Source organism: Rattus norvegicus, chromosome 1 (assembly GCF_021556685.1).
Source record: "Rattus norvegicus strain SHRSP/BbbUtx chromosome 1, alternate assembly SHRSP_T2T, whole genome shotgun sequence".
Classification (NCBI taxonomy): Eukaryota; Metazoa; Chordata; class Mammalia; order Rodentia; family Muridae; genus Rattus; species Rattus norvegicus.
In genome coordinates, this window is record NC_141534.1 from 240,176,184 (window position 1) to 240,199,246 (window position 23,063).

At 45.4% G+C, this 23,063-nt stretch overlaps 1 protein-coding gene across 3 annotated transcripts in view; it reads right to left on the reverse strand.

Annotated features, from left to right (window-relative positions):
- Ermp1 (endoplasmic reticulum metallopeptidase 1) overlaps nucleotides 1-17,470 on the reverse strand; it is a 37,923-nt gene extending 20,453 nt beyond the window's left edge. The window contains 6 exon segments of one of the 3 annotated variants that reach the window (NM_184050.2): nucleotides 243-335; nucleotides 1,616-1,762; nucleotides 4,941-5,046; nucleotides 5,677-5,804; nucleotides 11,384-11,685; nucleotides 13,346-13,682. In NM_184050.2, coding sequence (NP_908939.2) covers nucleotides 243-335; nucleotides 1,616-1,762; nucleotides 4,941-5,046; nucleotides 5,677-5,804; nucleotides 11,384-11,685; nucleotides 13,346-13,665 — 1,096 coding nt within the window. In that variant the 5' untranslated portion in view covers nucleotides 13,666-13,682. 3 annotated transcript variants of the gene reach the window in all.
- Between the last annotated feature and the right edge of the window lie 5,593 nt (nucleotides 17,471-23,063).

Sequence of the window (23,063 nt, forward strand, 5' to 3'; positions counted from 1 at the left end):
TCCTACTGCAGCCTTCTAACGTCTCAGTGAATCCGAATCCTCCCACAGCCCTGGGCCACTCTTTGTAAGTAATGGCTAAGTCAGACATCAAAGACTAAAATTCAAGCCCTCATCTTTCCAAGTCTGTAACTCATTCGGCCACATACTGTCTCTCTCTCTCCCACACAGACTACAGAACATACGTTAGTGATCATCCTTAATAGTTCATCACTGTATATCAAACCAAACCTGTAAATACCAACCTGCTCTCTGAATGGAATCTATGAGAATTCTGTCCGCTGTGTCATACTTGGTGTGATAGATGTACCCATTTTCAATAAAGGCTAAGTCTATTCCTAAGACAAACAATGGAAAAAGTCATCTTACTTTAAAGATCAGACTTGTGTTAGGCCGGGTCTGACATATTACATTCTAAAAGACAAAATGTCAAAACAAGAGGTTGATGTTGGTCATATCCATGAATGACATAAAACCTTTTCTGTTCTTACAAACTCTAGAACCAGGGGGCTGAGGGGAGGAGGGGTTGATACTGGGATGCGAGGTGAAGAAATAAATTAAATTTTAAAAATCTATAACTATGGTCAATAATTTAAAACATAGTAATTAAGGAACCATTTTAAGTTTTAAGTCATACATTAGGGAGAGAAAGTTTTCATAACAGAATTTAGGCAGTTAAGAGCCAAATTTAAATTCCAAATAAACTTTAAAAATCATCAAAGGAATTGGAAAAGCAAGACAGCAGCGTAGGAGTCAAAACCCTGAGGATCCCTGGCACCTGGAGAATGAGGTTAACCAGGTCTCTCCTCTCCCACACTGGTGCACAGCAACACCATAGAGAAGGCAACCATTTAAATTACCATAGGGCTTTGAAACGATAACATCAAGAACTCTACTTCCTTGAGTGTGGTAGTTTGAATATGCTTGGCCCAGGGAGTGGTACTATTAAGAGGTGTGGCCTTGTTGGACGAAATGTGTCACTCTGGGTAGGGGCTTGTCCTAGCTGCCAGAGGAGCCAGTCTTCTCCTAGACGTAGAACTCTCAGCTCCTCCTCTACTATGCCGGCCTAGACACTGCCATGTTCCCATGTTGATAATGGATTGAACCTCTGAACCTGTAAGCCAGCCCCAATTAAATGTCGTCCTTATAAGAGTTGCCTTGGTCATGGTGTCTGTTCACAGCAGGAAAACCCTAACTAAGACAGTGAGTCAGAAGAAAATGGGGTTGGGGATTTAGCTCAGTGGTAGAGCGCTTACCTAGGAAGCGCAAGGCCCTGGGTTCGGTCCCCAGCTCCGAAAAAAAGAACCAAAAAAAAAAAAAATATCTCACATATAGTGTCCTCTCAGAAGCTATTACAACTTTCAAGAAATAAAGTTTGGGCTGGAGAGATGGCTCAATGGTTAAGAGTGCTGACTGCCCTTCCAGAGGTCCTGAGTTCAAATCCCAGAAACCACAGGGTGGCTCACAACCATCTATAATGGGATCTGATGCCCTCTTCTGGTGTGTCTGAAGACAGCTACAGTGTACTCACATAAAATAAATCAATCTTAAAAAAGAAAAAAAAAAGAAATAAAGTTTGTTTTTGTGACACAACACCAGGTGACCACAGACAAAATACCTGGAATGTTCCCAAAATCCCTGTAGATTCGGAAGTCGGTGTCAGAAGGAATGATCCCACTCTGAAAAACCTCCTGGGCCACCACAGAAGCAAAGGGGTGTTTAGCTGCTGAGACATAGGCCTGAACCAGCCAAGGATTTTCAGGGCCTGAAACGAAACAAAACAACACAATACAGGGTTAGTCGGACAGCTCTGTTCCACAGACCACATGTGGTTGGCTGCACTGAGGAAATTCACACTGACAACAGCTGACTGGGGAGTGCAGGGATTCCTTTAGGAAAGATGATGAATGTTCTAGGAGATGCAGAGCTGCTCAGTGGTTAAAGCTTTGCTGCTCACTTATCAAGATTGAGCTCAGTTCCCAGCACCCATGTCAGGGGCTCACAGACACCTCTAACTCTAGTATTTATTCTATAAAAGTAAACTGTAGCTGTCTTCAGACACACCAGAAGAGGGCATCAGATCCTATTACAGATGGTTGTGAGCCACCACGTGGTTGCTGGGATTTGAACTCAGGACCTCATGAAGAGCAGTCAGTGCTCTTAACCACTGAGCCATCTCTCCAGCACCCTCTCAGGCACATCCTTAAACCAGTAAGATAAGCTCAAAACAAGACACAAAGAATGGTGTAAAATTCAGATGAGAAGGATATTCTCAGCAAGTCTGTTATGAGTTTCTTCCAGGGGAGTGTCTTAAAATAAGCAGGTTTTAGAATGAGTAAAATGTTTAAATTGCACATACACTGAAGGAGGTACTCCGGGAACTATTTACCAGCACACAGAACCGCAGGGCAGGCAGGGCAGGGATCAGCGCTGCACTAGGTTCACACTGGCTGGGAAACTCACTAGCTCTTGACTCTCCTCCCCCGACCACTGCCGCAGCCACCCTGACCTAGTCCCACAGCAGACACCCACCTACCTGTGACTGGTGCTAACTTTCATTTTGAAATTCCACATTGCTGGAGATGTTTTTATCTAAAGCCACATTCCTTTAGTGAGGAGTAAAGACGTGGGCCTAATCAGAGACTTCATTAGGGAGGTGTGCCTCATCTCTCCAAACTCTCTGTGTAGACTGTACTAAGACATGCAGAGAAACACAGCCGCAGTCGTTTGGACTTCACCCGGGTAGCAGAGGACAGGACAGGTGCTGCATAAAGTAAAGGCATGGGGATGGCAGCACCAAGTTCACAGTGCACTCCTGACAGGGTACAGCGAGCCTGGGGCTTCACACCAGTCCTCAGTATCCTCGCTTAGCTTCTCTGTTGCCCCTTTCTGATTTGGTGGCTGTGTTCCTCCTGCATGAAATCCAAGAAAATGGGGCCCGAGAGGATAGCAGCTACCAATCCCTACATACATTAGAGTCCAGCTGTTTCTCACTGATTAAAGAGAAAGGAGAAAACTTTGAGAGATGAAAAGTCTTGGCTTTGATTAGACCCAAGTCCTTACTAAATGTATGTGGGTTTATTTGGGTTTTTTTTCTTTTTTTTTTTTCTCTTTTTTTTTTTTTTTTTTTGGAGCTGGGAACTGAACCCAGGGCCTTGCGCTTGCTAGGCAAGCGCTCTACCACTGAGCTAAATCCCCAACCCCTGTATGTGGGTTTAGATAAAATAAAATCTCCAGCAATATGGAATTTCAAAATGATTCCATATCTGGACACAAATGAGCATTTTAATTCTAACTCTGTGTGTGCGTGTGCGTGAGTGTGTGTGTGTGTGTGTGTGTGTGTGTGTGTGTGTGGTGTTGAGGTGTCCCTGTGTAGCCTTAGCGGACCTAGAGTTCAGAGATCCGCTGTCTCTGTCTGCTGCATGCTAGGGTTTATACCATCAAACTGGCAACCCTGAATTTCTTAAAGGTGTAACTGAAATAAAATAAATGTAAAGTTTGAAGTTTGAGAGAATTGAGATATGATGCTGTTCAGGTTATAAAACAGCACTTATTGTAATTTCAGAACTTAAATAATAGAATGTCTTTAAGACTACAGAATAAATTCCTATCGACTCACTCACATCCTCCAGCCCCTCTCACCCAAAACACTACTCACTGTTAAGACTCCCGGCAAGTCAGGCCGGTGCGTGGCTGTAATCCCAGCACTCTAAAGGCAGAGGCAGAGGGATCTGATTCAAGGGCAGCCAGGGATGCGAGGTGAGATTGCCCTGACTCACACAACAACAGAGGCAGCTTGTGACCAAAGCTTTGTGTGTAGCAGGGCAGGACAGAAGGCGGGCCTTCCAAGTCAGGTCTGAGCAGGCCCCGCAGAGCACGTCTGTGCACTTGGACTCTGCTAGGATGGGAAGTGCATGATGTTCAGCGGTATTGTACTTGCTGGATTTTTTTTTTTTGCATTCAAATAATTCAGTGATGAAATAACTGTGAGTAAATTTTCTCATTTTAATTCTATCATTTTAAAGCCCTGATACCCTAATCATCCACAATTAATAATAATCACATTGTATTATGTCCTTATTTGTTTCTCTGCTGTGGTGATAAAATGCTGGCCAAAGGGAACTTGGAGAGCAGTGGGCTCCTTTGGCTTACAGGTTACAGAGTCCATCACAAAAGCCAGGATAGGGGCTCCAGTCAGGAGCCTGGAGGCTGAATGTGAAGCACAGACCATGGGGGCGGCTGCTCTCCATGGTTTGCTCAGCCTTCTTCCAAACTCAGGACTCCCTGGGGGAGGGAACTTCCACAGTGGGCTGGGCCCTTCCATACCCACCACCAATCAAGAGAGTGCCCACAGACATGCCCACGCCGATCGGACAGAGGCAGTTCCTCAACTGAGGTCTCACTTCCCAGAAAAATAAATCAGCCGACCAAGCAGCATATATTCCAATAGTTACTCTCTGTGATTCGGCTCTGAGCCTGAGTCACTCGTGTTCCAGTCTGCTGTCACTTACCAACTCTAAAACCTCGCACGATAAACTCTCACCTCTATTCTTCATCCACAGAGTGGCAGTGCAGGAGCGTGTGCTCATGCTTGAGAACTAAATAACTTAGTGTGGCCTGCATATACAACATACTACCCAGGAGCCACATGCTGTCCACGTCAGGATGGGACTCAGTGGCCAGCCAGACTAGCTGAATGGTAGGATGAATTGAGGAAGACACCTGATGTTAACACCTCCGGCTACGATAAGCATGCACACAAGCACACAGTGCAGATACATGCACACGCACATACATGTACAGCCATACCAACATACACATTGCCATACACATTCATGCCTTAAAAATCAACCTCATCCAAGAGATTGCTCATTAAAGAGATTGCGTACACTGAAAAACTTTCCACTATCGAACTGAACTGCTCAGTACACAGCCTCACATACCTGTTTGGAACACAAGTTCTTTCCCTCCGACACCTGCAGCCTCCAGGTTAATAAATGCTCGAATCAAACTGGCCCAGGGATGTTGAGTAATAAAACCATGGCTTGCCTTAATGAGGAAAGAAAACAAATGTAGGTTAAACTACGTTTTTATTTTGCTTATCTGCACCCAGAATGGCTATCTGAAAAGACAGGGACTATGAGGGCAAAATAAATTTCTGAAACACAGACTCTAAAGCTATTTTCCTATACAAAATGGTAGTGTTCAGTTTGCCAGGTAGAAAGTCACTGTGAGAATATGCAAAAGTTAAGAAGGAAAAAGACAGGCGAGATAACCCAGAAGGTCAGCATCAGTGCTCTGCACCTTCTCATCTCTCTGATCTCAAGGGGTAAAAGGGTCAGAAGAGAGGAATTTTCTGGTTACAGCAACACTCAGAATGCGGAGTGAGAAGGATCACAGGTGCCAGGCCAGCCTAGGAGACACAGCAAGACCCTGCTTCAAAGACCAGAGTGAAAACAAACAAAAGATCACATCCTAGGAGGTGGGCAGTTCTCAGCTGAGCTTTAACATACGGAGCACACTACACGCATGGGTGTTTTTAAACCACTACTAGGTACAGTGTTTACTTTGCATATTATTTCTATGATACTATTCCTATTACTAATAAAACACTTTGTTACCAATCATTATTACTCTCATCATAATTCAACCCAAATACGTAAAACAATAAAACCTTACTTGCAAGACATTTTCCTCTGCACCATTAAAGAGGAACACCACAGCATGCTGCAGGGGTTCTGGAGAGGCTGCCATGACCCGGAGGACTTCGAGCATCACTGCACAGCTAACGGCATCGTCACTGGCACCTTGGGTCAGAAAAACAGAGGCACTTCTCAGAGTTTCAGTGCTTTTCATTACTGCTTTGGGAGGGAGTTTCTCCTTAGAGCAGCAGCATGATAGCTGTGTGACCAGAAGCATAACTCTGTCATCACAGGGTGACAACTATGCTCAACAAAGACAACCCTGCAAGACCCTTGCCTGGTCTCCTTGATGATGTGATTGGTGGAACCGTGCATTCAGTACATACTCAGTAGCTGTGGCATCAATTAGCCAGATGGAGCCGAAGGCCAACTGGAATTTAGCCTCATCCCCCATCCTCTGGGTACATCTGGTACTCATGGCTTCCTCTTCTCTGCAGTGTTCTTTCAAAATCATAAACACTGCAGCACCCCACATTTACAGAGGGAGTAACACTGCATGCTTTAAGGTTTTTCCAAAGGGATCAAGTAATGGAAAAGTACAAAGGCACCTGAATGAATGGTAGGACACAGAAGAGTGAACTGTGCTTGCCCCAGCACTGAAAAGTACAGCAGTCGGATACTCCAGCCTCTACATCAGAAAATCATATTAATTAAAGATTATGAAAGGGACCCTAGCACTCTGATTGTTTGAATGCAATCTGTTGCTGTAACATTTTTATGTGTTTATCTTGTGTGCCGGGGGTTGGGAGGCACACGTACCACAATGCACATATGGAAGTCAGAGGACAGTGCAGGGTTTCATTCTCTCCTTCTGTCTTGTGGGTCCAAACTCAGGGAAGCAGGCAGCCTTGGTGGCAGGCACCCTTAAAGGGGGCTGACTTGCAGGGCCCCAAGTGCTGATCTTAAAGGCACCATGAGAGGTAGTTAAAGGGACTGGCTATTTGATGACAGTATTATTGCTAAATTTTCTAAGTGAGGCATCTCATGAACTTGTTAGTGTGTTTGAGGGGATCCTCGTGCTTCACCAGTGCACAGTGAACTACAGAGGAAGCAGTGCAGCCAAGAGGCACCTGGAGAGAACCAAGTAGAAGGGCTAAGGTGGCGACAAGGTGACCAGTGGGAGGCACCCTGGAGTTCAGGACACGATTCTGTTTTCTACTCATCTGATTCTTTTCACAATAGGAAGCTTACTGGGTGTTTAGAGTAAGGAAACACAGCGTGACCATAACTCAGGCAGTAGCACTTCCGGGGAGTGGGGGAGGGGAGACACAGAGTGTCACAGTGTTCAGTGAGGACTCAGGAGCAGGAAGGATGTAGGGCGAATTTTATCTCTGTCACTTCGTTTACTATTTCCAGGTCTAGAAAGCAGACTGCTGACTCCGCCCCACCGGCCTTTTGCACAGATTTCACAGCACCATCACCGCACCTGGGAAACATCCTCCATTAGCTTTCCTCCTTCTGTCTGAAAACCTAGGGGAGGCTCTGTTGAAGTCTAAACCCCACTTCTGCCCAAAAAGAAACAACATGAACCACACTGGCCTTGGTGATTATTGGACTGTTTAGTCATTAGCGAAAGTGAAACAAAGTTAACTGTTACCTGGGCACTGCTAGAGCAGGGAGTATAATGTGCCCCTTCTCAGAACACATGAAATAAACATTTTCTTGTCAATTTGAGGCTGTTATTTTGAAGTGAAAAACAAAACAGTAACACTTCTCTTTATTCAGAGAAGTGAAAGTAACAGCACTTACCTTTATACAGCTGACTAACAGGTTAAACCTCCCACTCATTCTCCCTACTCTAAGGGTACCAGAGTCTTAGAAAAGAACAGAAAAGGGTCAAAAGGCCTTTGAGAAAGTGACAGTCAGAGGACAGGGAGAAGGCTCAGTGACAAACTGACATCCCTTCCCATTTAGAATTACCCTGAAAGTGAAGCCACTCCAAAATAACTCAGATGTCTCTTTTACCAAAGACCTGACACCACACAGCAGACCTGAGAAGATACACCAGGTCCTTCTGTAGCTAACATTACTTCTAATTGGCATCAATTCCTGGGTCCAGGTATGCTGCTGAGAACTTTAAAATAATACACACAGAAACAAACACAGCTCTGCAGGCCTGTGATGCAGCCCTTAAGTGACTAAAACAGAAGTGCTGATGAGACTCAGGCCAGCCTACACAGCTCAGGACGTCTCAACAACACTCCTGAGGCTGGAGCACAGCTCAATGCAGAGCATGGACAGGTGTCATGTTCCTCACCCAGCATGGCGTGCATGCACAAAAAAGTACTCATGCTTCAAAGAGTTCATCCACAGAGAGGATTCGGGTGACAACTATTTGGAGCATGAGTGAAAAGCTTCTCTTCGCTTATTATTGATAGATACTTCCTTCACACCAACAGTATGAGTATTATAAAATTTTAGATAAAAATTATTTATAAACTAGAAATTTGCTTAGCATGCAGGAAGTCATAGGGTCAATCTAAGAAAAACAAAAATCTTTTTAGTCGTTTAAACCACGCATAGTGGCACTCTCAGATCAGAAGATTCAAGCTCACCCTCAGCTACAAAGCACCATGAGGCTAGTTCAAGGCCTGTGCTACATGAGATCTGGTCTCTAAAAAAAGGGGGAGAGGGGTAGTAGGCTTAAAAAATTCTAATGGCTCTTCAAAGATTATTTTCACTAGTGGACTCCACATATAATCTATACACCTGGCTCTATGAAAACAGCAGCAGAAAATGCCATTCAAAATATGTTACTTTGGGCTGGAGAGAGAGCTCAGTGGTTAAGAGCACTGACTGTTCTTTCAAAGGTCCTGAGTTCAAATCCCAGTAACCACTTGGTGGCTCACAACCATCTGTAATGGGATGTGATGTCCTCTTCTGGTGTGTCTGAAGACAGCTACAGTGTACTTACATATAATAAATAAATAAATCTTTAAAAAAAATATATGTTACTGTAATATAAGACCCTTTGGTGTTTCTGCTCTCCCCGCCATTTGCCTAAAATCAGAACATAAATCTATGTGGGTGTTCCCTGTCTCCCCGGAAGGACAAAGGTTAATCTCCAAAGACAGGCACAGGCCCTGACAGCTTTCCCAACTAGACTTCCCACTCACGTTTCCCACCACTCACTGTCCACAGAGTCTGCGTCCTTTCTCCTTTTTCTGTCTTGTGAGAGTTTTTGCCTTGGTTAGGGATTTCCTCCAGGTTGGTTTGTCTCTTCCACAGTTCTGCAGCACTAAGAACAGACCTTGGTGCTGGCACATGCTAAGTGATGGCTCTACCCACTGAGCTACACCCCACCTGGTTCTCTCCCTTTGGTTTGTCCCTTTTCAGAAAAAGTATTGTTCTTTGATGAAGACAATATCCCAGCAGAGAGCTGAACCCCTCTGTGAAATGATTTAGTATCACACAGATACATCTGTGCACACATGGCAATGACCTATCTGGTTTTCTCTTTACTATCTTCGCTTACAAGGATCCGTCCCACCTAAGAATTATGAAAGGCAAGAGATCTACGTTTGACTGAGACCTATCTACCCAGTCTTTCTAATATAATGCTCGTAGACAACTACATCATTTATGTGACCCCCTCCAGAATGTAAGTGTCTTAATAGTGAGCACAAGGTGACTTTGTCTAGGGTCCCTGGCATTGTTAAGGCACATCTGCCTCGTTTTAAATGAATGTGTGGATACTGATGTCTGAATAAGCAAATATTCTAAATGCAAAGAAATGTCTCATCACAATATCATTCCCTCAAGTCAATGCTAGTTCATATCCTCTGGGCCATTCAAGCAATCCAGAAGGATTGTTACCAGCAGTACCACTACCAAAGGGAGACTTTCTCTGAGAGACGTCAGCCTAAACCTTAACTTATACTGAATCTTTGAGCAACACTACTAGGAAATTAGCTATTAGTTTTCCATTTAACAGTTAAGAAACAAAAGCTAGATTAAGTTGGGCAATATGCCAACAGAAGGCCCAGGACTCAGATACCGTCCTCCTAGTCTGGAGGCCAGCGCCCACCCAGCTTTCAGGAGTACCCAGTCAGAGGAGTTTTCCTAAGTGTACATCTCAGGATGCCACTGTAAAATGCCACTTTCTATTCTCAGCTGCCTATATTAGCTGGGTGTTTTTCATATTTTATTTGTGAAAGTTTATATGAGCACATAGAGAAGAAATTTTAGAGATCATGGATATCAGTAGTTTAGATGGACTCCAGTCTGTCTTTATAAAAAAATTATGATTCATAGAAATGTATGTACATGATAAAAGATTTTAGAATTTAATACAATGAGCACACTTCATATATAATTTCAAAAGTGATTTTGTTTTACTCTATAATACTTTATAAAAACATCGCCATCTCAAAATAAAAAAGAATCCTTAGAGCTGGAGAGATGACTCAGCAGATGAGGGGACCAGAGTTTGGATGCTAGAACCTACAACAGCCACAACTGTTCACAGATAACCAATCAGCACCAAGGAATCTGACACCCTTTTCTGGCCTCCAAGTGCTCTAAAACATACACATGGGCATTCAGACACACGGATGCACACACGCACACACACACACACACACACACACACACAGAGAGAGAGAGAGAGAGAGAGAGAGATATCAAGCATGGAATAAATACATATTTTTTTAAAGCAAGAAAGAATTCCTGTGGTCCACAACTACATCAGTAGCTCTCCATTCTGGGAGAACTTGATCTCCAACTTTCAGGCTAACCGACTATCTCCAAGCTAACACTGTTGATTGTAATGCTTTTCTTTGAGACTTATGTGGAAGGTTACTGCCTCTTCTGGTGTACGTTTTGGCTATATGCACTTCAACCAATACCCATCAAACAACTGAAGGACGTTTTTGGTTTTTTGTTTTTGTTTTTGTTTTTTGTTTTTTTGTTTTTTTCCCAGAGCTGAGGACCAAACCCAGGGCCTTGAGCTTGCTAGGCAAGCGCTCTACCACTGAGCTAAATCCCCAGCCCCTGAAGGAAGTTTTAAATGCTAGTCCAACCACTGCCTCTGACAATGCAGACTGCACTTTCTTGTACCACTGAAAGGACAAAGAGACCCAGAGTATACAAATCATGTTTCTGAGAAATCTAATTTTTAAACATTCAATTTAGGGGATTCTCATTAATTTGACAGATAGGTACTATGTCAGACCTTGTCTTGAACATCAAGTTTTCTCTCTTGCCAGTGTCTATTCAGAGACAATATTAAGTATTCTACTGCTTCCACACCTTCAGTAGACCACAGTTTTAACTTTCCAAGTAGACAGAAACTACTAGAACTAATATCCTCTAATCCATGTATTTCTTAAATACACGGATCTTTACCCAGTACCCCCAAAGCCTATTGCCACCCCTGTGAGTGTGTAAGCACTTACGAGTGGACAGACACATTGAAAAACTGAGGGTACTTCAGTGTACTGAAAACACCTCGTGTATTGTCATGGGACTTGTGTGCCACTGTTTAATAATTACAGTAGCAGTAGTAACAATAATAAACTTAGGGGATTTTAAATCGTTACATTCTACACTGGACTTAATTAGCTTCCCATCTATCACAATAAGAAAACGCTGGTCAAAGAAGAATGGTCCTTACATGGGGCTAGGTTAATAAGCTTTCTGGGCTGAATCTTTGTGACTTTAAATGACTAAATACAAGTACATACCTGGTGAATTTGCCACTGAGTCAAAGTGACAGTTAGCCAGGACAGCGTACTTGGCTCCATCTTGGGGCTCCAGCTTCACCACGACATTAGTAATGTTGTCGTAGTAGCTCGTAAAGCCCCCCAAGAAGTCAATGCTAAAGGAGCCGGTAGGCCGCTGTACATCTACTGAGATTCTGTGGAGGCTGTTGCTCTGTTCTTCTATCAGCGTGATCTGCTCCAAAAGGTACTGGACCGTCAGGATTTCATTTTCTGCGCTTCCTGTAGTCCTGGGGCCGATGGCCGTTATGTGTTCCAGATAAACCCTGGAAACAGTCAAAGGATGATGATGACAAATGCCCGAAAACTTAACACCAGCACAGCTTGGAACACCTCTCCACTGTGCTTCAGAAAGTTTAGCTCTTCTGACTTCTTGGGGGAAAAAAAAAAAAAAAAACACTGTGCCTCCCCTCCACCTTGAGGCATGATCTCTAGCTGCCCTGGCTCTCACTATACAGACTAGGCTGGCCTTGAACTCACCGAGACCCCCTACCTCTAACTCTTGAGATTTGAAACTATAAAGGTGTTTAAAAAAAAAAATCAGACATCTCAAGAAAATGATCTGGAAGCTTCATCATTTTATACTGGGTTCCAGGAACTAATACTTTCAAACTTTTCTCCCTTGACACCATACCAAGTCAGTACCAAGACCAGAGCTTACATTCAGTAGGTGTGACTGCTGAAGGCAGGATGACAGGGCTTCACCGGCCTGACTCCTACCGATGGTTACGGATTGTCCCTTACTGGGTCTAAGTGGCTGAAACCATTCGTATAACCATGAGATGCCATCAAGTGGGCGTGGTAAACTTCTGAAGGTTTACCCAAGCCTCTCACCGTACACACTAAACCTAATAACTTCAGTTTAGGCCAAAACTAACCCTATTCCAGTGGGGGAGGGGTGGGACAGGAAGGGAGACAAAAGGTGCCATCCAAAAACCTCTATGTAAAATCATCCAAAGAAGCAATTTTAAAACAAAATAGGTCATTAAAAATTTCCTACTAGCTTAGGATTCATGATTTAGGATGCAAGTTACAGTTATCAAAGAGCTCATATTTCCAAGTGCACCTGAGGTCATCTTTAAAAAAAGAATGTTGAACCCTTGGCTAGCAGTGGAGGTGCAGACCTTCAATCCCAGCACCTGAGAGGTAGAGGCAGAAGGATTTCTGTGAGTTAGAGGCCAACTTGGTCTACAGAGCGAGTTCCAGTCAGGGCTACACTGAAAAACTTTGTCTCGAAAAATAAATAAATAAATAAATAAATAAATAAATAAATAAATAAATAAATAAATAAAAAATGTTGAACCTATACAATCCGTAGTACAGAAGAGCCACAGACCTCATCTGAGACCTTCAGAAATTATAGGCATAATTCTGAGCGGATGTACCGAGTCTCCCTCCTCCGCTTTCAGATTTGAGGGCTGTGGTGCTTAGAAAGGTAGCACACACACTACATTACTCCTTCCCAACACCGTCCCAGAAAGACTTGGTAATGCAGCCTGGCACAAACACCTCACTCTCCACCTCATTTTAAAAGCTGAGAACTAACCAAAGTTAAAAAGTGGAAGTTGCTCGAGAAAAAGAGAATGGATGACTAAAGCGTGTGAACAACCAATCATCTGCAGGAGGACCAGAGTGGATGATAAAGCAGACTCAATTGATCTGGCCACCCCGAGAAAGCGAAAGAGGGAGACTGGCAAGTCCCCGGTACCGGCAATTCAGACCTCAAAAGGACGCTCGGGACCATCCCACTTCCCACCGACGTGCGCCCAAGGATCCCGGGACTCTGCATACCACGGCCTGACTCCCTCGCCAGGGCACAGTGGCTCCCAGCTCACCCGCGCGGGACTCACCGACCCGGCGCTCCCCCACCCCGGGCTCACTCGCCTGGGGCCGCGGAGGACTCGCGGCCCGGCCGATCGACCGTACCTGGCTTGGCGCGCATCGAACTCGCCCTGGAGCCCCGAGGTCCGGCTCAGCACCAGCCGCTGCAGCGACAGCTGCACGAGCGCCCGCAGAGCGAGCAGGTAGAGTGCGAGCGCCAGCGCCGTGCGCGCCTCGGACAGCGCGGTCTTCGCACCCCGGCTCTCGCCGCCGCTCTCCGTCCTCCCCCGCATCCTCCCGCCGCCCCTCGCATCCTCCTGCGCTGAGGCCTCTCTCTGCGGGTGCGACGCGGCCGCCTGACCCTCCCGCCGCTCCGCGGTGCCGCGGTGCCGCCGCACGGCCGCCGACTCCGAGCTCCACTCCATGGCGGCAGCTGCCACCACCAACCGCCCCAGCCCGCGACAGTCCGGGCCACCGCGGCCTCCGCAGCGCCTCCTAGTGAGCGGACGGAAACTGCAGAGGGCCAAATTTCTTCTGATTGGCTGGTCCGCCTAGCTGTTCCCCGGTGCTTCAGTCTGAAATCTTTGGTGGCACAGGCTGACTGACACGCAGACTGTCAAAGGGGAAAACACCCGTAAACCTAGAAATGAGCAGCCCCAAACAAGAGAAAAATGCAAGGCCGCTTTAACAGAACACACGAGGCATTTATCCTGCGCTGGGCTGATGAATAGTAGGAAAAGTAGGATTCTGACTACCAAAACAATAAGTAAGACTTCACAACCAGGACTGGATGAACAAAGCTGTAATCCTGGCACTAGGAAGGATGGCCACAGGAGGATCCCTATTTTTTTTCTTCTTTTTTTTTTCTTTTTTCTTTTTTTCAGAGCTGGGGACCGAACCCAGGGCCTTGTGCTTGCTAGACAAGCGCTCTACCACTGAGCTAAATCCCCAACCCCGAGGATCCCTATTTTGTGCCCAGAGTGGAATACATAACGAAGATTCTGTCTTTAAAAAATAATGAATAAGTAATAAATAAATAAATAAATAAATAAATAAATAAATAAATAAATAAAAATAAAAGCATTTTTTTTATCCCAGCACTCAGGAGGAACAAACTGGATTTACATAAATTAGAGTCCTGCCTGGTCTACATAGCGAGTTCCAGGCCAGCCAGGGCTACAAAAGGTGAGTGGGAAAAGGAGGAAGGAAAGGAAAAAGAGAGACACAGAACTCAATAACCAGGGCTAGTGCTGTCTTCACTTAACAGACAAAAATACCTTTAATTTAATGAATAGCTACTGAGTCACGCAGCTAAGTACAAACTTTGAAAAGGAAATATCTTTGTTCCTATTTAATACTGAAGAGCATAAAGGCAGCAACCGAAGAACGAGTGAGTTCCCAAGACAGCACAGGGCACTAGAAACAAAGGTTCTGAAAAGACATTCTTGGGCCAGCAAGATGGATCAGAAGGTAAAATGTGCTTGTCCCCAGCTCTCCCCCCCCCCCCAAAGCCTGACCACCTCAATTCCAGGTGCCATGATAGAAGGGGAGAACCAACTCCCACAAGGTGTCTACTGACCTAAACACACAGGCATGTGCCCTTACAAACACACGATTCTTACAAACACGCATGCAAACACTTCATATGAACCACACTTGTGCCGGCTAGTCCTATGTCAACTTGACACACAAGCTAGAGTTATCTTTTTTTTTTTTCTTTATTTCGGAGCTGGGGACCAAACCCAGGGCCTTGTGCTTGCTAGGCAAGCGCTTTACCACTGAGCTAAACCCCCAACCCCGAGCTAGAGTTATCTTAAAGGAAGGAACCTCAATTGAGAAAATGATTCCATACGACCTAACTGTAGGGTATTTTCCTAATTAGTGATTGGTGGGGGAGGACCCAGCCCTTGGTGGGTGGAGACATCCCTGAGCTGTTTGTTTCTGGGTTCTATAAAAAAGCAGGTTGAACTAGTAGTCATGAGGAGCAGCCCAGCATATCCCCACCCCCATCGCCTCCGTGGAGCCGAATAAACCCTCTCCTCCCAGAGTTGCTTTGGCCACGGTGTTTCATCGTAACAGTAAGCAACCCATCAGTAACACGCAATAATACAAACAAAAATGTTCAAATATCTTCAAAACAAATAAATAACAAGTGAGAACTTAGTCTTCCTTCACTACCACACTAAGTGGCAAAAAGCTGGGCATCGGTTTTAGCAGCCGTGCCAGCAAATGACCAGCCTTGTTTCTGCTTGCTGCTTCCATGAGCCTCTTAGATTCAAGGTTCTGTGCCCCAAGCATGCGACGTCTGAAGTGCTCTAAGGCATTAACCTAGAAACCCACTGAGGAAACACACTGCAAGAATTTGACTGAGTGTCTGTGTCAGATACACGACGCCCTGCCTACCTTTCAGACCCGTCAGACGCAGGCTGTTCCTGCAGCCACACTGGCCTCTCTTAAAGACTTCCAGTCCACCATCTTCCTTCACAGTGTCAGCCCATATACTATTTGGATCACCCAGGGCACTTGTTCCTTCCTTCCATTACCAAACTTACTCCCTTCAAATCCCAATGGAAGTGGTACTTCCTCAAGCAAGACCCTTATTCCGGTTAAGCCCATGCCCCCCTGTGTCCACTCCTACAGCACCATCGATGCCTGTGATTTCACCGTTCCCTCCCTCCAATGGAGGCTCCATGAAGGCAAAAGCCCTGTCTAGTTTTACTCGGCTTTTGACTCGTGTCTCCTAGGACCCGGCAGAACATATACTATTCAGTCAATGTGTCCTGAGTGTGTGAAAACACAGCCATGTCTAGACACACGGAACTTCAATTCTGTAAGATCCTTTCTAGTGTAAGCGCTGAGACCAAGCACAATGTCTGTCTTATTAATTTTCCACCTTACCCATAGTGCTTAGCCCAGTCTCTGGTCCTCACTCACTATGTGCTTATCGAATGGGTGTACTGGCCGGTTTTGTGTGTCAACGTGACACAAGCTGGAGTTATCACAGAGAAAGGAGCCTCCCTTGAGGAAATGCCTCCATGAGACCCAGCTGTAAGGCATTTTCTCAACCAGTGATCATGGGGGAAGGACCAATTGTGGGTGTTGCCATCCCTCGGTCTGTAGTCCTGTGTTCTATAAAAAAACAAGCTGAGCAAATCAGGGGAAGCAAGAGTAGCACCCCCTCCATGGCCTCTGCATCAGCTCCTTATAGGTTGATGTCCTTATGTAGGTGAGGCAGACACAAGATAAAATGAGGCCTGTCACTGGACAAGAAGGAAGGGTAGGAGGGAAGAAAGTTTTAGAAGGAGAGGGAGAAGGAACATGGAGGCAGACAAAACGATCCTCCCCATTCACCTCTACACAGATACAGGTTGTTATGAATATTTCCTAAGGGGTGGATTTCTATAGGTTAATTTATCTTATCTAGATGGGTGGTTTATATCTTTATCAATTGGTTGTGAGTTTATTGTGTGGCTGTATTGTGGATTGAGAATTTAACATATAAATCTGATTGATAAATTACAGCTTCTTGAGTCATGATTTCACAGTTGGGAGTTTATATTTTAACCACCAGGGAGCAGTTTGCAGGGAGTGTGAACAGAGTCCATGACAGGGAGCCACAGTAGGCCAGCCCCATGCTGGACTTCCACAGCCCTGATTTTACCAGGTAGCTGGAGCCAGAGAGTTTACAGCTTAGCAGAGAGCCACTGGGAGAGATGCTAACCAGAGATAAATTACAGTTGGTTCCATATGGCCCTACAGTGGCAGCGCAATCGAGGGACAAAGGTCCCTTTTTTTTTTTCTTTTTTTTCTTTTTTTCGGAGCTGGGGACCGAACCCAGGGCCTTGTGCTTGCTAGGCAAGTGCTCTACCACTGAGCTAAATCCCCAACCCCCAAAGGTCCCTTTTTTAATACTTACCACAGCAGCTCCTGCCTCCAAGTTCCTGCCCTGTGTGAGTTCCAGTCCTGACTTCCTTTGGTGATGAACAGCAAACATGGAAGTGTGAGCTGAATAAACCCTTTTCTCCAAACTTGCTTCTTGGTCATGATGTTTGTGCAGGAACAGAAACCCTGACTAAGATAACAGGAGAATAAAAATCTATATTAACTTCTATAAGAATCAGAAATGTTGGGCTGGTAAGATGGCTCAGTGGTTAAGAGCACTGACTGCTCTTCCAGAGGTCCTGAGTTCAATTCCCAGCAACCACGTGGTGGCTCACAACCATCTGTAATGAAATCTGATGCCCTCTTCTGGTGTGTCTGAAGACAGCTACAGTGTACTTACGTAGAATAAATAAATAAATCGTTAAAAAAAAAAAAAAAACCCAGACATTTCTGCTGCCTGCTTTTCCCAAAGTCTAGACCTCATCACCATTGGAAAAAGAAAACTGTCAAAGTCAGCAGCTGTACCTGCTGACTTTGATATCAAGATATCAAGATACAGGGAGGTTCTGCTATCACACTATGATCAAAGGCTATAGAAGCCTTGTGTGCTGGCTAGTTTCATGTCAACTTGAATCAAGCTAGAATCCACTTGGAAGAGGGAACCTCAATTGGGAAAATACTCCCACCAGATTGGCTTCTGGGAAAGCTAATCCCAGTGGTCATCTTCTTGATAGATAGCATAGGAGGACCCAGACCACCATGTTCAGTCCCATGCATTAATGGCCCTGGGGTTGTAATAGAAAGCAGGGGCTAGGCAAGCCATAAGGAGCAAGACTATAAGCAGCACCCCACACACACACCATGACCTCTGCAGCATCTCCTCCCTCCACGCTCCTGCCCTGCACTCCTGCTCTGACTTCTCCCACTGATGGGGGATGCTGTGGAACTGTAAGTTGGAACAAACCCTTTCTTCCCCAAGTTCCAATTGGTGTATCATTACAGCAATAAAAACCATAACTAAGACACCTCGGGAGAGAATGTTCCAGGCAGAGGGCAATGAGCAGTCTTCAGAAGCAATGCTGAGAAAGGCTGTGGCTAACACAGCATGAACCCGGAAAGGCATGGGAAGGGATCAGGAGGAAGCAGCAGCCAGACGCCAGCATGTGGAAAGCCTCCTGGCTTTAGCAAGGACTCTGAGGTAGTGTGAGATAGAGAGCACAGAAACCACACTTAGAACAATTGTCCAGTCATACCCCAAGGCCCCAGCCTCAACCTTAAGTTAACAAAAAAAAAAAAAAAAAAAAAATGAACGAAGGAAACAAACCCTGAACCTAGATTTAGACTGACCATCCCTGTCCTTTACACAAAGCTAGCCCACCCCTACACAGCTAGACTGAGGATACAGGGCTAGCTGGAGTCAACAGCTTTGACTTCAGTGACATCTGGCCTGTGGAGTACCAGAGGCTACTTTGACCTGTGGTTTTGTTTCTGTGGAGAAAGACTCCAGCGAGTGAAAAACCGCATGTTGAATGATGGTGAGGGTAAGACATGCCAGTTAGCTATGCTGCCGACCCTAACCCATAGGCTGTTGATTGTGACTTCTCTGTTCTTCACTGGCCATCGGGCACCAGCAGTCTCAGGATGGGAAGGAGCTGGGAAGCAAGGCCTCAGGCTGCTGTGAGTAAGGTGGGTCTGAATGACCCAACCTGGGAGACCGTTCAGAGGACAGCTCGTTTGTAAAATAGTGGGACTAGCCTCTATAGCTGGAGTCAGTGGGGAAGGAAGGACAAAATGACAAGATAGGAAATGCTACACTAGGGTCAGGGGCCTTCCAATCTATCGGCTAGATTAGCAGACCACCCCTCACAGGAGTTCTGAGAAGCCAGTTCTCTGGCTGGGAAACAGAAGCCTGACTGCCTTTATCATGATGAGGCCTTTGTCTTTATGGAGTTGAGTAGGCCCAAGCCTGATTTGGGTAGGGAGAAACCCCACTCCTGCTGTGCTCTCTGAGAGATGTCTGGGATCTGGCAATGCTCCACCATCCTTTACCTGGCTTGGGAACCCACAGTTGATCACTAGGCCTGAGTCAGTTCATCTCTCTTGGCAGACAAGTTTTTTCTTCTATGTCCTTATGGGGAACAGAGTTAGGCCTGACCAACAAGCACAGAGATGGTCCAAAGCCCTTCTTTCTTGCTCTCTTTTTCTTGTTGCCCAGTAACTTTCGAGTCTGAGGAGGGCAGACCTGCGCACTGTCACACAGGTGACTCGATGCTCCACACAGGCTCTCTCACAGCCGGCATTGCCTGAGGAGAGCTGCACAGTTCACTGGCCTGCTTCCTGTGAGGAGGGCAAGCTGACAAAAGAATGCCATTACCTTATGTTACCTCACCGTTAAACGCAAGGAAGGTGCCAAGCCAGTCCAAACCAGTTGTAAAAGACAGAAGCAGAAATCAAAGCTAAGAAACTGAGTGAGTGAAAAGGATTAGAAAACCAAAGAGGGGGCTGGAGAGATGGCTCAGCGGTTAAGAACATTGACTGCCCTTCCAGAGATCCTGAGTTCAAATCCCAGCAACCATATGGTGGCTCACAGCCATCTATAATGGGATCTGACGCCCTCTTCTGGTGTGCCTGATGACAGCGACAATGTAAATACATACATTAAGTAAAAAAATAATCTTTAAAAAAAAAGAAAGAAAACCAAAGAGGATTCCCAAATGCAGGCAGGAGCCTGGCTGTCTGCGGCAGAGGAGTACCAGAAGTTGGACTGATGTATCATGGATTTGTTTCTCTACTCTGTCTCTTGTATGCCAGACAGCTGTCAGTGACCTTGAACTCTGACTCCCCCCATCCATAGCGTCCAAAAGGACTGTGCATGTGCCATCTTGCCTGTTTTATGCAACCCTGAGGCTTTGAACCTTTTATATAAGCTCTCTACCCACTGAGTCACGTCCCCGGCCCAGCAACTTTTTAAATCAGACCAAGTTAGAAGGAAGTGACCTCAGCTCAGATAAGGAAGGCCAAGTGATACAATACAGATGAACAGGATTCTAAAAACTAAAGCTTGACATGCACAGAGATTCTAACCCAAGAAGAAACGTGAGACATAACAGGGACATCACATACTGACTTCACAAAATTAAAAACTTGTACACATCAAAAACAGTCACCAAAAAAGAGAAAGGAAAAAAAAAGAGAGGGTTTAGGAGATGACTTGGGACCTGAGCTTAGCCCTGCAGAAGCCACCAACAGGCAGGCACAGAGTGGCCTCTAATCCCTGTGGCAGTGGGACTTGCTGGGGCTTGCTGGCACTGGCTGAGCTTTCAGTGAGCTCCAAGTGCACTATGAGACCCGGTCTGAGAAAGATAGGCACACACACACACACACACACACACACACACACACACACACACACACACACGGAAGAGGCCATAGAAGGCAAGTGATAGGACAGAATTAAACCCAAAGGTTCACAGGTCTTACCTGTATGTGTTGTGGATGCAGATCAGGAAAGACCTTAAGGTAAATATGTATGTGCTGTCCATGCTTAGTATCAAAGGAGTGGATGTAGAAATGTAACTTACATTGAGACGGTTATTTTTTTAAATAATGGGCACTTACAAGTTTCATTAGTAGAACTTACATGGCCCTGGTACTGGTAGGATATATTTTGGAATAACTCTCAGGAAAAGTAATTATTCAAGATATACCAGGGGGTTGGGGATTTAGCTCAGTGGTAGAGCGCTTGCCTAGCAAGCGCAAGGCCCTGGGTTCAGTCCCCAGCTCCGAAAAAAAGAAAAAAAAAAAAAAAGATATACCAGGAGCCTTAAACAAACAAACAAAAACTCACAGTTTCATGTAGTGATTTCTTACGTAGAGATCTGTGAAAACTTGCCTTCTTTGAGAAATGAGTCCTGCATGGCAGTTTCATTAGGATGACAATCCCGTGTGGGATTATCTCATGTTCCTATATAGTAACTTTCAGGCCAGCCTGGGCTACAGAGAGAAACCTGTCTCCAAGGAAGAAAAGGTGGGAGGGGAGAGGGAAAGAAAGGTAGAGAGAGGGCCCAGCACTGCAAAACATTTAAAATAGAAAAGTGATTTCGCATGTAAAAGAGAAAAGAAAGGTCAAGTAAGTCAGAGTAGTCAAGAGTCTGGAATTCGTACATTTGAAACAACGTGGCCAAGTCTGTCGGGAAGGAATGTTCACATTGCAAACATTCAGAGAGAAAGAGTAGACATCAGAACAGTGCTGGGAGCACTCCCGCCCTGGTACAATAAACGGTTCACTCTTGCTGCTTTTCCCTTCTCTATTTTCCATCTTCTCTCGGGTTCTGTGTTCAGAAGCTTAGGTGGAGAACTGTCCTGTCTATTCTCAGGAAGATAGCTTATAGTTAATTACAGCATGGATGGGATCTAATAAGGAATAAAATCGTCAAGCGTTGGCTTGTATATTCAAGTATTTCTGTTTGTCGCCTCTCTCTCTCTCTCTCTCTCTCTCTCTCTCTCTCTCTCTCTCTCTCTCTCTCTCTCTCTCGTTCTGTTGTTTAAGGTAAGGTCTGGGTATGCAGGCCACACTTGTCTTCACAACACTCTTCCTGCCTCTGGCTCCTGATGCTGAAATTACAGGTGGAGACACCTCGCCCAGCCTTCTTTCTCTTTTCCTGTCCTTTTCTCTTTTTTGATTCTGGCAGTGTTAGGGATCAAACCATGATCCACATTAAGCAAATCCCCCACCATCCCAGGGCCCAAGCACATTTCTAAACTAAAAAGTTTAAAATGTCAATAACTCCTTGCTGAACCAAAAAAATAATTTAAGGGCCTTTTCACTTCTTTAAATTCTGCCCTTGGCCTGAGAGAATTAGTGATTTTAATTGCCTCTGGATTCTAGGTTCTTCTCTTCGATCCCTCCCCCGTAGTCTATTAGAAAGGAACCCAGCAAAATAAACACCTTGGGGCGTTTATCTGAGGGCCACGTGGCCGACGCTTGTTTGTATTTTTCCAGGGGCTTCCTTAGGCCAGGCAGGTGACTTGGCACCAGGAGTGCATGACTCAGCAGTTTGGAGGCTGAGAACACTGACTTAACCGAATTTGCTCCGTGTTGAAAACGGACTGTTCAAGTCTACTTAAATATTCATGACGTGTGCTCTTGCCAGAGCTCAGCACATCTACAAGTGCTCGCCCAAAATACCAGGCTCCCCATAATCTCACAAAATCTGTCCTGGGCAAATCTCACTTGCCCTGTGAGCGATGACCTTCTCTAGATCAAGCTGGACCCAAAATAGCCTCTGCAGCTGCTGGGTTTCCAAGATGTTCCCAAGAAGAAGGCAGCAACAATAGACCTTGCATGAAAGTCTCTCCCAGAGTGAGCCACCAGAAGCAGGAACAGGAGAACGACCTGGTAGGGTCCCGTGTCTCACACACTGCATTAGACTCAGGGGCAGGTGGGGGTCTGCAGATTGTGCCACTTACTTAAACTAAAACGGTCAGCCATGGTGTCCTCAACTGTCTTCCAAGACTGGGCCACATGTCTAAGAGTTCGTAGAGGCCGACTGTGCTGGAAGAAAGTGGCCCTCCTTGAGCTCCATGAATGTCGAGCCTACAGTGTGACTTCTTCCCTTTCTGCCCACCCTCCATGCCTGGAGAACTTGGAGCACCTTGCCACACGTGTGCAAAACAGAGTCACTTGAACTGTATTCACATCTATGTTGAGGAACTTCTGAGAATTCATTACCTCCCCAGGCTGTGCTGCCATTTCCCCCACGGGAGAATTAAGGCTAATAGGATTTTTCTAAGACCCTTGACCACATTCATGACCAAAGTTCATTATATCTATTGGTATTCTTCTGGGGGAGGCGTTAATCCTGAGATTCACAGAGGAAAAACTAGTTCCCTCATTTGAGTCAATTTTGAAGCAACCTTTTAATTAAATACTGATCAGGAT